The sequence below is a fragment of the Acipenser ruthenus genome, chromosome 14 (assembly GCF_902713425.1).
Source record: "Acipenser ruthenus chromosome 14, fAciRut3.2 maternal haplotype, whole genome shotgun sequence".
Lineage (NCBI taxonomy): Eukaryota > Metazoa > Chordata > Actinopteri > Acipenseriformes > Acipenseridae > Acipenser > Acipenser ruthenus.
In genome coordinates this window covers 34,531,515-34,546,457 of record NC_081202.1, presented here as the reverse complement: position 1 = coordinate 34,546,457, position 14,943 = coordinate 34,531,515, and the positions used below count along the sequence as shown (strand labels likewise).

General features: G+C 43.5%; 1 protein-coding gene across 1 annotated transcript in view; it reads left to right on the top strand.

Moving 5' to 3' along the window:
- LOC117419878 (protein Wnt-5b-like) overlaps positions 1-8,450 on the top strand; it is an 87,198-nt gene extending 78,748 nt beyond the window's left edge. The window contains exon 5 of the mRNA XM_034033205.3: positions 5,360-8,450. Within this exon, the coding sequence (XP_033889096.3) occupies positions 5,360-5,818 (459 nt within the window). The 3' untranslated portion in view covers positions 5,819-8,450. The remainder of the gene's footprint in view (positions 1-5,359) is intronic.
- Positions 8,451-14,943: the final 6,493 nt, after the last annotated feature.

Genomic DNA, 14,943 nt, shown 5'->3' with positions numbered 1-14,943 from the left:
GTCTCTAGCAGCATCCAGTTGTCCTGGGCTAGGCTTGGTTTTAACACCTTTTCTTGGTGGTTGCTCTCCTGGGTGGAGGAATGTTGTCTTTTGTGTGTAATGTTTTGATGGAACTGGTAGTAACTTATTGGTCATGTTACGCTTGTCTTCCAATGCTAAGGCCAAACATCGCAGCTCCTGGTCATGGCGCCAAGTAAACCGTCCTTGGCTAAGAACCACCTTACATCCTGTCAAAATGTGCCTTAGTGTTGCAGGTGATGAACACAAAGGACATGAGGGATCCTCTCCTACCCAGAGGTTTATGTTCTGTGGTGATGGGAGAACATCATATGTTGACCTGATGAGGAAACTGATAGGTCTTGCCAGCCAATCTTGCGTTGTTCCACACTCTCCCATCTCATCCATTCTCCCTGCTTGGCCTGGGAAACGGCCTTTATGCACCTCATCCTCTCCTCCTGCTTTTGCACCTCGTTGACTACCAGCTTCCTCCGTTGAGCTGGGGCTGCCTTGTGCCATGTAGGAGGAGCTGAACTGAGACCAAGACCTCCTCTTCCATGCTGAACTTGCCCCATGATATCACCAATTCGAAGGGCAGCCTTTGCATCTTCCACGGCTTTCTTTGCCACCCACTTTCTTCCAGTTTTCAACAAAGGTGCTGCCTCCCTTACGTATTTGTTGCGTGACTCTACTAATGTAATTTCCAGTCGGACCTTGGCGCACTTAAACTCCTCGGTTAGAGCGGAGACTGGTAGCTGCAGTATTCCTTTACCATAAAGTCCCACTCTGCTGAGGCAGCATGGAACTCCCAACCATTTCCTGATGTATGAACTGATTAAAGCTTCCAGCTTCTCTACTGTTGTCAAAGAAACCTCGTACACAGTCAGTGGCCACAGCAGCCTCAGCAGTAGACCAAACTGAAAGCACCAGAGTTTTAGTTTGCCTGGTAAAGTGCTGTGTAAAGATGTAATGTGTTGTTGCTGTTGATTTTTATTCATATACCTTCAGGGCAGGTTCTAAAGTTCAGTAGCGTTGCATATAAAGATGAGCCCGTATTGATCACTAGGTGATGGTAGTAGCTCAGCGGGTAGTTTTCCCAAAGCTGTGTGTCTAGCAGTCTCATGAATATATAATGGGATTTTATTAATTATAGAATACTTATAAAAAGCCATCTGAAAACTCATGAGTTCAAGCCAGGGCTCTAATATTGTACGGTCAATATACTGATAAATCTATTCAAATGCATTGAGAAATATATTATCCCATATGTGAAGAGCCAGGATATTATTCAATACCCAGTATGCTAGTCAAAACTCCATATACAGTAAAGAGTCAATTATCCAAACTAATTGGGAACGATACTAGTTCACATAATCGATTTGTATGGATACTCGAACAGGTATTAATAACAATTACTGTACCATTTCATAATGTATAGAATAAAGTTAACAAACACAAATACTTAGTACACAAGTACCTACTGATGATGTATAGCTAGTAGCCTATTCTATCACATTAAGCACACAAAATTACAAAGCTTTACAAAATATTAAATTAATGCAATTCAGTAAAACTTTAACACCTACAGTTAAGGTAATGAAATACTTTAATTAAAACGTACCATATACCAAAATAATCAAATAATACAATTCAGTACAGCTTTGACACATTACATTAAGCTTCAAAAATTCAGTAAAATGTTTCCATACTTTGATACTTGCTGTTAAGGCATTTTAAACACGTGCAATTGAAATGAATAAAATAAAAGTTCTTAGCTGCTCAATAACAGACAGGATCTCCAGTCCGTACTGACAAAATAGAAGAAAAATCAAGAACGAGGCGACTGTTTTAATTGTTTAACTGCAACAATTTAAAGCACACAATGCTCCAGCTAAGGTTTTGGTGGTCTGAATAATTCTGTAACTTTCATTTGCCTCAGTCTGCTGGTCCTTTTTGCAGCTAAATCTCGTAGCCGTTTTAGCAGCAGAAGCTGTGTGCGTAATACACCACACGTAATTCATCACGTGATTACAGGTGCGTTCAGTTGATTAGACAGTATAATTGATCAAAGATTGGATAATTGTCTCTCTACTGTATATGCGGAGGGAGACAGCACAACCTAGTGGCCAGAGCTATGGAGACAGTGTGGTCTACCATTAGAGCTCAGCACCTGGAGGTAAGCAATGTGACCTACTGCTTAGGGGTGAAGGACTGAGAGGTTAGAGTTGAGGTATTGGGATTTGGTGTGGGCTTGTGGTTAGAGCTGAGGGACTGGGAGGCAGTGTGGCTTAGTGGTTAGAGCTGAGGGATTGGGGGGCAGTGTGGTCTGGTGGTTAGGTCTCACTCAGGTTGGGGTTAAACAACTGGAAAGGGATAGTGTGTGGTGCCCATGTTGGGCAGTAATACAAACTAGCAGTTCTGAGGGAGTACCCCCAGCTGTAAGGTGCTGTTATAAACAAACAGCAGGATGTTGTTCTTTAATTAGACACGCTCCCTGTGCGTCAATCACTTTTGAAGGTTGAGGAGGTGGGGCTGGGGCTGGGGCTGGGGCTGGGGCTGGGGCTGGGGCTGGGGGGGGGGGGGGGTTGTGATAATGGAGCCTTCTACTTTAAGACATTAAAATAATCCCCCCTGTCAGATTTTGCTGCTGAGTGGACAGAGCTACAAATGACTCTCCATCGCAGAAGATATGGGCTTGAGCCTATTCTCTTTAACGGTTGACCATCTGCTTTTACCCGCTCTTATGAAAGTTTACTGCGTTGTATCATAGTTGAAGTACAGCAAAGTACAATGCTGCAGAGTAAAATCATTAAAGCACTGACAAGCAGGGTTCACCAAACATATGTATTGGAAAGCATACTAAAAAACATGGTCGGGTGCAGATCGTTTTGAAAATTGGTACTAAACTGTTTTGAAGGTTTTAGCAGCAGAGAGCCGACTGGTGCTAAATTATCAAACCCGCCCTAATCAAGCCCCTGTGTGGATGAGTGTGGGTGGACCGTGTGAGTAGTCCAGATCCAATGAGATACTATCATCATCTGTGGTTCCTAAAAATAATGATTAAACATGTCCACTGGTGCCAGAATTTAATGTTGCTAGTGCTATATGAGGTACCCTGGAGCTAGGATTTAGCACCATAGTGCCAAATTTGCACCCCTGGTGTTTTGGCACATTAAGGGGCTGATGTAAGGATACGTGCACATGCATTGCTGCCAAAAAACGTGTTTAGCTGGCGTAAAGTGGGATTTTAGCGGTCATTAAAAATGTGGCGTATATAAAGAATGGTTTTCATCTGGCGTTCTGCACCTGCTATCAAATTAGCACTTTGCCATCATTAATCCATTTAAATGATATTGAAATGTATGTAAATGAAGAAAAGAGCATGGAATCGGGCGGGGATCTGGAATACTAAGCAGGCGCCAACATTCTAATGAAATGTAAGGATTCTGCCTAGCACTTGGGCACCTCCTCTTACAAGGTGCAACCCATTGTAGAAGTTGAGTAATTAAGAGCTGTATAAAAGCACACACCTTCAGAGACCTGTCAGGGGCCTCAGGAGGCTGCTGTGGTCCACTTCCTGATGCGGAGACACTTGGCAGGCAGGAAAACCTTCGGAGGAGAAGGGCAGGACGGAGAAGACCCCACATATTCAAACCCACGGTCAATTTTTTTGGGATGAATTGTCCTCTCCGCTTTCCTCTCCAGTGGTGTCAGCTGTGATGTGGATGGCGACCCTCATTACCATTACTGCAGCTGATTATTTGTGTGTGTTGAGTAATTTGCATTGCTCTTAAGTTACATAGGCTGCAGTGCAAAATAATTGCCTGGCCGCTAGGCAAGTTGGATTTTTCAGCCACAATTATTTGCACTACGCTGATCCTTACATCAGCCCCTTAATGCATAGTGGCACATTTTAAAAGCTTGGCAAAATGACCTTGCAAATCGACCATGGTAAACAGTAGATTCTTAGCTTCTGTTTGGTTTTCCATGTAAAGTTTTTGTATACTCATGTTAGATTAGATTATTATCAAGTACTTTATTGGATTGCTGTCACATTATTATTGGTACATTTTGCAATACTAAAGAAACAATGAAAGAAGACATTGTAAAGACTCAATGTTTGCTGTTGAACTTTCCTTTGCTGTGTTGCATTGGCTTTTGGACCCCAACATTGTGCTATAGTGGCACTAAGGTCATAGGAGTGGATCACAGGCCCTGATAGGGCATTATACTGGAGCCACACAAAGCCCCCAGGTATAGAATGTTCTGTTCAGGAGGATCTTGGCATCAAAGGCTTGGAATCAACAGTTCAGGGAGCCCTTTGATGTTGCTCAGAGCCCACTCAGGCTGGCTCACAGACATCACGGGCTTGCACGCAGAGAGAGGGAGAGTTTCAGAGATGGCAGATAGGGAGTTAATGTCTGTCCGTCTGAGCCAGGAGAGGAATCAACAAAACCAGCCTTCAATTGCATTGACTGAAAAGTGCTTTGGGGGGTGGGGGGTGGGGGGGGTGGGGGGGTGCATTATATCTTCAAAGGTTTGTGGAATTTTTGGTAGAGGTTTTCATAGTTTAACATTTGAATGTCAGTGTATAAAGTGTTAAACGTTTAGAAAATTGAAACTACAGAATATAACATGAAAGGCATTTCTTTGTAGTACTGAATGCTTGCTGCATTGGAATCGTGTGTTTTGTCACTGCAGTGTTATTAATAAGAGTGCACTATTAAACCAGTACTGTGGTATCACAAGCTGTCACATCCCCTGCTGGAGACGAGACGGGGAGGGTCTGGGAGACCCCTCTGGCTTCATTTACCTTTTGTTTTGCGAGTGTTTACCCTTCTGCTTTTCTTTATGTTTTGTTCTTGTAAAAAATGCGACAACAACACATATTGCCTCACCAAAGGAGGGGGAGGGCAAGCAAGAGGAGAGGGGATACCTTCAGTGTGTGCTTTACAGTAGCAACCAGCAGGGGTCAGGCTTGCTCCACACACACAAACAAACACTTCAAGGGAATGTACATTGACTCCTATTGTACCACAACTGTCCTAATTCCAAGTTACAAAAAAAAAAAAATACCTGCAAGTGAAACAAAATCTTAAGCAAAGCAGATCTTATATTTTTTAAGGATTTTATCCCCCACCCCCAAGAGCTGTATGTTGTATGAGACACAGCACTAGCCTTAGTAGATCTACTAAGCAGTAATACCAAAAGCTTCACTAAGTTCTACTAAGGATAGTAACCCACGGTGGCTCACTGAGGACATGGATAGAAATCCAATGATGCATCCAATGATGAAACAAGTTGCTGATTGTGCCTCCGCTAGTCCCCATTCTCACCCTTCCTGTTTTCTTTCTGCTTCCAGGCGGTGTACAACATGGCGAATGTGGCTTGCAAGTGCCACGGCGTATCGGGCTCCTGCAGCCTCAAGACCTGCTGGCTTCAGCTGGCTGACTTCCGCAAGGTGGGCGAGTTCCTCAAGGAGAAGTACGACAGCGCGGCTGCCATGAGGATCAACCGCAAAGGCAAGCTGGAGCTGGTAAACCAGCGCTTCAACCCGCCCACCCCTGAGGACCTGGCGTACATGGACCAGAGCCCGGACTACTGCCTCCGCAACGAGAGCACCGGCTCGCTGGGCACCGAGGGCCGTCTCTGCAACAAGACCTCTGAGGGGATGGACGGCTGTGAGCTAATGTGCTGTGGCCGGGGCTACGACCAGTTCAAGACCTACCAGTACGAGCGCTGCCACTGCAAGTTCCACTGGTGCTGCTACGTCAAGTGCAAACGCTGCACTCAGATTGTGGATCAGTTTGTCTGTAAATAGAACCCAGAGATTGATCGAGGCAACCAAGAAACAAAAAAAAAAAAAACAGACATAAAAAAAGATTTAATAAATAAATAGAAGATAATAATAATTTAATAAGAAAAAAAAACAAAAAAAAATATTTTTATATAGTGTCAAAACCCCACAACACAGCCCCTCTATCCAGGACAAAATGCTCTCCATAAACCAGCTTACTGGCCCGACTGAAATATCCAGTGTGGGATACTGGCTGAAACTAATTTCTCTCCTCAGAAGCCTTCCCTTGCACTAAATCAAGTTTTGAGTCCAGTGTACTGGATGGGTGCGTTTGATCAAATCCCAGAAGCCAAGCACAAATCAGTAATACCAACATATTGAGGAATATGACTGTAGTATAACCCCTATCACACCCACAGTCTCAAGTTTGGATATAGAGCTGGCTGTGTGACTCGTATGAGACTTTTGGCCTGTTTGCAGTCTTCATCGGATTGCTCCCCTTGCAAGCTCTTTCCGGTTGCCCCTCGTTGTTCACCCTGGAAACCGCGCGTGGTGTCTGAAATCACTTCAATTTATAATTATTTGTATTTCACTCGAACAGAGAATGGCATCCTCAACCGAGGCAGGGCCTGAACTTGTGCCTCAAAATATTCACAGTGAAGATGTGGATATAGTTACACTGTTGGAAAACGCTCTCGCAAGAAAGGACGGTCGTCGGGGGGGAAAAAAACTGTACATGACCCCAAACGTTTACGTAGCAAACCTGAGGACACAAAGTTATTGTGAGCAAACTATGCATGCTGTAACTGTAATGAGAATATGGATGGACTGTTAAGCTCACAGGTGACCACAACCTGCAACCACACAGAGCTTTAAGCAGTATATTTTGCTGGATTGAATTACAAAGGTTCAGATTTGTTGTGACTTATAAAACAAATGGCCACGTCTCCAGGAAAGCACAAAGAAGAAAAAAAAGCAACTTTCCATCATCAGCCAAGTTCCAGACGCAAGGAAGTGACTGTAAGAGTTGCACCAGTGAACTGTGGGAGCTGTAGTTTTCTTAGGCACAGGAGGTCGAAATGCATACAAATTTAACGGTTTGCAGAGAATTGCTTTTTCACCCAGAAATACAGAGTAGGTTGGGGGTGTGTTATTAAAATAGGGAGCCTAACCATGTTGTAACCAATGTAGGTATCAATTGTGAAGGCTTATAGAGTGAGGCCTAAAGTAAAATGGGTCCCTTGGGGCATTGACGTTACCATAGCAATTAAACAAGGCCCATGATCCCCCATACCTGCCGGTCAGAGAGGGGACTAGAGACACAGATGGGAGTTTACAACATTCTTTTATAAGAGGCTAGTCCACAAGAAGATGTAAAGGAATCCTTGAGCAAATTTTAGAGTCTCATTGTGAGCATGCAAAACAGTGGGCAAATCTGCAACCAAAGGACCATTCCAGTCTAGTCTAGGGTTGTTCCAGTTAGGGCCCAAATATATACATGCATATGTATAGCTCATATGATTCCCAAAGTGCATTGGACATGTATTGCAGACTGTGTAACACATGTGTCTGTGAGTGCTGTGGAAAGACTGATGGAATATTTCTGGGGCTGGCTGGAATGGGTGATTGGCATCAGGTTTAGGCAGCCATGCATGATGTTGTACAGACGTTCTGCAGGGAGATGGGACTAAAGGAAGGGTTCATGGGGTGGTACAGCACTTCTGTTCCAGTTGCAATGATCTAAAACCTGGATACAGATGAATGGCACGCCTCACAGTAGCAGGGCACCAATGCAGCCTCAACAGAATGTTACAAGCTGTCTGACGGTTGTGTGTTTTACACTTTTGCTACCCCCTATTGCAGTTCCTGTCACTGAGGTAACTCATCCATCTTAGACTCCATACTGCCTTTGTAGGTGGATTTAACACACTTTAAGCAAGGCATGCAGTAAGAGAGAGCAAACAAACCATCCTTTACAAGGCATGCAAGCAGCAGAACCACCTGGTTTTTGTATATGTGAAAACTTTAAGGGTGAAATCAAAGAGAGCAAGACAAGGACAAAAAGCATTGGTAGAACAGAATATCTCACTTATTAAAAATAATTAAGAACTATTTTATTACTGGCTTTTATATCATATATGTGTTGTTTTTCTTCTTGTTTTTTTTTTCTTTTCTTTTTGGTTGGTTTTGAACCAGATGTTTTTAAGTGCAGTCTTCAGTGCTACTCTGTCCACCCTAGGCCCCTGTCTGGTTTTGTCATTTTTCTCTTGAGAAGAGCAACTCAGCTTAAACACAGGGGACAGGATGGTGGTACGCAGGACCATTGTCTGATGACTATTTATTTAAAGGCCCTGCCTGCCATCAAACTGACTCTCCCCCCCCCCCCCCCCCCCTCCCCCCCCCCCCCCCCCCCCCTCCATCCTGACACACACTGTCTCCCATCCCAGCTACAGACGCACACACAGACTGGGACAAAGTACTTTTATATTTTCTTGCAATCTGTAAAAATCCTTTGTAATCTAACACATGTAATGCAGACTATACAACAAATACAACATTTATTTTGTAACCTAAAACAACTGCTGTCTGATAAGTATATATACTTAATATGTATTTCTGTTTTTTTTTTTCAACCCATTAACATTAAAAAAAAAATAAAAAAAAAATAATGAACAAGTCTTTTCTTTGTGTTCTTATCGGTACAACGGTCTGTCTCTACTTGAGAGAGGCCCAGGCCTGAGTGGCAAGCAGGGGGTGTTCAGGTCAGGATTGAGGTTCAGTGGCTCTCTCTAATTAAGTTGAGAGTGTAGTTCTTGCGCAATCTTTGTTGTGTCAGGCCTGCGTCTGAAACAGAGCGCAAGAGAAAGTACACTCCAGTTGATTAGAGGCAGCCACCGAAACATTCAATGTTAGTAAAAGAGACATTAAAAGCTGATAAAGGATTTAATGTTTATAATGACCCTTCTGTAGTTTAAATGTTTATAGAATGCTTTGTCATTGGCATTCTGAGTGCGAGACCTAAAGTGTCAGTACAATTTTAATTGCAGCTGCTGCTAATAGGTTTCACGTGACTTAAATTCTATGTGTAATTAGCTTTATCGATGTGGAAACTAATTGATAGCAGCTAGTCAATAACACAACACATATACAGTAATAGGAACTAGACAGCAAACAACAATCTGAAGTTCCTTATTTACATGTGCTGTTCTTACTATTAATACACAAGGATTGGTTTCTTTATTGTTATTTGTTTATTTAGCAGATGCCTTTATCCAAGGCGACTGACAGAGACTAGGGTGTGTGAACTACGCATCAGCTGCAGAGTCACTTACAACTACGTCTCACCTGAAAGACGGAGCACAAGAAGGTTAAGCGACTTGCTCAGGGTCACACAATGAGTCAGTGGCTGAGGTGGGATTTGAACCACGGACTTCGTGGTTACAAGCGTTTTTCTTTAACCACTGGACCACACCGCCTCCCTTATTGAAGGATTAAGAGATGTACAGGACCTTGATTCAGAAATGACCTTATTGCTCAGATTGCTGGCACCTGACCATTTAAGCAACAGATCTTACCATGGCAGTACAGATCAGAATACACTGTGATAACTTTGCTGAGCAGTAATACACATGAGCACCACAACCAGTACAGGAAACTGTAAATGCTTGGCTACGACTACCAGCCGGAGTGCACACTTCTCTGTAATGACATGAACAACCAGCAGCAGCTGTTGCCATTCGTTGTGTATCAAATTGCATTGATATGGAGTCTGTGCCCGGGATATAAAAGCAGGTAGTTGATTTGTGTGGTATACTTAGCATCTGTATAGCTTCTGCTATAGTTCAGCTCAAGTTGTATTTCTTGGGTCATATCAAGTTCTAAAAGTGTACAGAATTAACTGAATGCCAATGTTCATTGTTTGGGTTTGCAATGAGAAGATGAACAGGAGTCTAAGCTGTGGAAATGCCCTAGAATTCCATTAATGTCCTATTTACGTTTTTATATCTGATACATAATTTTAAGGTCATTTTTAAGGAATGTTTTGTTCATGTTCTTTTAAAGCCAATTTTGATAAAATAAAGCTCTCTTATAAAGTTGGCCACAAATGCATCCTTGCACTGTTTAAATGTACTTTTAGTTTCTTGATGTCAATGTGCCTGTAACAGGATGGCAAACGGTTAGAGAGACTCGGAGACAGAAGCTGGGGCGTGCATTTATTAAACAAGATAATGAATAAATTATTAAATAAAGGCTCCAGCCACACATTCTCACATGTTTTTGGCAGGGATAGGAATTAACCACAACCCTGCCAACCACCACCACCAACACACAAACCAAACATTATTCCCCACAATCCCCAGGCAGAGGTGCGAGCCCAGGCGACTGAGCAGCGACATCTGGGCCACCATGGGAGCGGAGCTGGGGACTAGGTGACCAACTGTGCCTGGGTGGTGCAGCGACCTGGGAGTCAGGTGTTTGAGCCCAGGTCGAGGGATCCAACTCCCAGGTGCCGGGCTGTGGATCTGGGGTGATGGTCTGGGCTGTGGTGGGGGTTGTCTCCTCACCTTCCCCTCTCTCCGTAGATGGCGGCTCACTGTTCTCGGTCCAGCAACAGAACTTCCAGCAGCAAAACTGCTGCTGGCGGCAACAACAAATCCCTGGGCGGTGATGAACATGCATCCCCGGACGGTACGGGACAGGCAACACTGGATGGTCCCTCGGGAGGCGACGCCAGGAGTGGACCCTCAGGAGGCGACGGCAGGAGCTCCTCGTCTCCCTCTGGTGGTGGAAGTAGCTCCAGCTCCTCTGGTGATGGAGGTAGCTCCAGCTCCTCTGGTGGTGGAGGTAGCTCCAGCTCCTCTGGTGGTGGAGGTGGGAGTAGCAGGTAGTCTCCCTCTGTCGCTGGAGACTAGTGCAGCTCTCCCTCAGGAGCTTGTGGACGCTCTGCCTCCCCCCTCTTAGGCGCTGGAGATGTGGGTTCCCCCCTCTTGAGCTCTGGATGCTTGGGCTCCCCCCTCTTGGGCGCAGGAGACGTGGGCTCCCCCCTCTTGGGTGCTGGAGACAAGTCTCAAACACAAAACAAAACAGTACTTCTGTCTGGCTGGGCATTCACCTTCACAGACCAAAAACAAAATTATACAGCACCCAGCAAGACTCACCTCGCTCCTTTCACAACACACCCTTAAACAAAGGATTCTTATATCCAATGTGGCTGGAGACTAATTAATCATCAATTATTCAAAAAAGACTCCAGCCACATTCTCACATGTATTAGGCAGGCATAGGAATTAACCCCATCCCTGCTAACCACCACCACCACCAACACACAAACCAAACATTATTTACAAGCAGGGCTCTGCCCTACCACAGTGTCTCTTGACTTTCTTAATAGCATTGATATACATCTTTTTCTATTGGCATTTCATAAGAAAATCAAACAGATGGCAGTTTGTTGACATAATCTGTTGAATATTAGCTGTACTCAAAATAACCTCTTTAAAAAGCCACAGAGAAAGCCCATGTAAACCAGGCAATGGGTAGGGTTCCTCGAGCATAGAGAAAGCTATTATTAATACATTATTGAAATACATCTACATGTAGATTTTTCTACAATAGGATCCAGGAAACTTTCCAGGACTGGGGAAACAAACAAATGTTTAATCATTTTTTTCTGCAGAGTAGTGTTCACTGCCCTAGGCAAAGCTTAGCATAACTACTGAACTACTGGGCAGCAGTGTGGAGTAGTGGGGGTCACTGCTGCTGTACCCTTGAGCAAGGTACTTTAACTAGATTGCTCCAGTAAAAACCCAACTGTATAAATGGGTAATTGTATGTAAAAAATAATGTGTAAATAAATAAATAAATAATGTAATGGTATGTAAAATATTTTTTTATCTGAGATCTTTTGTTGCTTTTGTGCATTTTCCTTTGCAAGTGAACTGTGACTAGGGCCTTATCGAACACTATATTCTGCAGTTTTGAATACTTACTTGGGAAACTGCGTTTCTTTTTTTATCTTTTGGTTTTGCTAAATTGCATTGACTTTTACGTTTTACGCAGTTCGGTGCATGGATAACATTTAGATTTAATTTTGCTGTTAGGTCGTTAATGGGAAATTTTACATTTAAAAGTATTTACTGTATTACAGTTAACGTGTTGTCTCTAGTTTTGGCAAGTGATATTTTCAGAATCATACTGTTCTGAATTAAAATACTACTTCTGTTGAATATAGGGTTTTATAGGGTCGGATATGTGAGTGCTGACTGTATCTCATTTTACTTGTTAAATCTGGAGTGGACTGGCCCACTAGGGCCGTGATTGGACATTCCTGCTTTAGACCCTCAACAAAACACAAGTGTTACTAAAACAAACATTACAAGTTAATACTAAAATGTGTTTCTAATCTGTTGTCATTTCTGAGTGATTCAGGTATGGGGTTGTCCTGAACAATTTAAATACTATTATATGACTTTTAAAAACCCTGCAGCAACACAAATTAAAACACACGTTATTGGTTTATTTCTGGTTGCCCAGATGCAGTGTTAGAAACTAACAATATTGTGCTACTAGTCCAAAGGACTAGTACCTTTTGAAACTTGGTTGTAAACGTGCTAGTCCTTATGTGAAGTGCCTAAGTTAGAATCAATAACAACAGTTGGGGTCCCTAAAAATAGGCTTAGATTTTATTTTGCTAAAAAATAAACACCATCCTAAATTTAGATTTACATTTTTTTTTTTAACAAAGCACCTTCGTAAACGCTCATACAGGTCGATCAATCACCTGTTTGCACCTCGTTACTGGGCGACTAACTGTACTGTGTGCTGAGAAACTGACACTGACAGCACCAGACGGAATGACAGAGGAAAACAATTCTCACAGCCGTGTCACCTTGCCGACCATGAAGCTCTGCCTGAAATTGACACCGATGACACAAATACAATGTTTATTTTATTGTACATTACATGTGTTGCTATTTACAAAAATGCTGGCTGGCTATGAATTACTATCTACAATAATTAACGTACTCACGTACACATGCGGTCATCACTAAAGTCCCAGTTTCACTGTTGCCCTCGGGATGAAATTGTTAGGTGGCTATTTATTTTTTAAATTTGTTTTAATTAGCAGTGGGAGAAAACCACTTCAGCAAGTGCCGTAGAATCTTCCAGAACTGACGGACGCTGAATCTACTATAGATACTAATGAGAGCATAACAAATACAAAAGAAAAACGAGGGAAACGCAGATCTTTTCAAGTCTCTGTGAGACTTTGTATAAATGGATTTTATATTTTTAAACGCTGCAAAAACAGTTCTGCTTGAGAAGCATCCACACTATATATTGACAGAACAGGTGATTTATTTGCACTGTGCGGGACCTTATTTTCCCCCATTGGTGCTTGAGCCCCGGAGCGCTCACAGAATCACCGCCTGTGCACCTATTGATTAAAGCCTGGTTTTCAAACGAACTGATCACTCACCAGTACTGTACTGGTATAACAAAAGTGTGTTTTAAAAAAGTAATTTAACTTCTTATAAATCTCCGCATTGTTGTAAAATGACTTTACACTTACTTCAAAAGATGTATCGTGTTTCAGTAAATTCAAACAATAAACTTTGCATCCCGCGCAGAGGGAGAACACAAACGTAAAACGTCATTGGGGTTGGCATTGCAGTGGAGATGAAGGGAGGTTTCAGTTCTGAGTGACTGTTTTCTAAGCATTATTTGTGAATGCTTATACACCATTGCTACACCCCATTAGAAAATTGACTTCCCTGTATTCTTTTAACGCAAGACTGAACGTGAGAGTATATGTGTACATTTGTTTTAAGCACTAGCCCTGAGGACTACTGAGAGACATCAACTAGTCCTCATCAGATTTAATTCGCCTCGGCGAGCGGGCGAGCGTGAGTTTCTAACCCTGCAGATGGTATTTAAAACCAGCATAGCTTTTAAATATATCCATTTACCTGAGTGGAAATGAAAAACTGGATTGTAGAATTGTTATTGTATTTAATAAAACGGCATAACAAGCCTTTTAACCAGCACTACTATGTTTGTGTTGTGGGGGGGGGGCTTAAAAATTGATTTTACTCTCCTTCTCTCCCAGGTCCTAGCAGCACGTCCTAATTGGTAAACAAGTCCAATTTCCAGAGGATCCAGCTGCACAAGGGAATACCTGTGCTGAAACAATGGGCTTCAGGTATAGAGGGATATGATTAGAGGGACGTGATTCATTTAGTTTCAAGTTAATTGTGTGAATTAGTAAGGGGGGAGTCAGGAGGAGAGTCAGGGAGGGAGTCAGGGGGAGAGTCAGGAGGAGAGTCAGGGAGTCAGGGAGGGAGTCAGGGGGAGAGTCAGGGTGGAGTCAGGGAGGGAGGGAGTCAGGAGGAGTCGGGGGGAGAGTCAGGGGGAGAGTCAGGGGGAGAGTCAGGAGGAGAGTCGGGGGAGTCAGGGGGAGAGTCAGGGGGGAGTCAGGGAGGGAGTCAGGAGGAGTCGGGGGAGAGTCAGGGGGGAGAGTCAGGAGGAGAGTCAGGGAGGGAGTCAGGGGGAGAGTCAGGAGGAGAGTCAGGGGAGTCAGGGGGAGAGTAAGGGGGAGTCAGGGGGAGAGTCAGGGGAGAGTCAGGGGGAGAGTAAGGGGGAGTCAGGGGGAGAGTTAGGGGGGAGTCAGGGGGAGAGACAGGGGTCAAGTCAGAGGGGAGTCGTGGAGAATCGGGGGAGTCAGGGGGAACAGGGGGGAGTCTAGGGGAGAGTCAGAGGGGGATACAGGTGGAGAGTCAGGGGGGAAGTCAGGGGGGAGAGTCGGGGGACAGACAATGGGAGAGACAGGGGGAGAGACTGGGGGAGAGTCATTCAAAGCTGAAAAGGCTAGGTAACAAAAGCTCTACCCATGTGTTTACTTTTCTTTTGTGGTTCAAAATATCTTCTTTGATTTTGACTCTGGCCATAAAAATACGCAAAGCAGCACTCTAACCTAAAATCACTTGTGTCCCTACTCTATGAAAACACATCTGATTATCTTGACTTTCCACACTGTGGTTATTGTGTTTCCTGCTATGCAACATGATAGACATGTATAGTAGATGGCATAGTACAGCACTTATTTTGCTATCTGACTTTTCAATATTGAAAACAGCGAATCAGTGAAG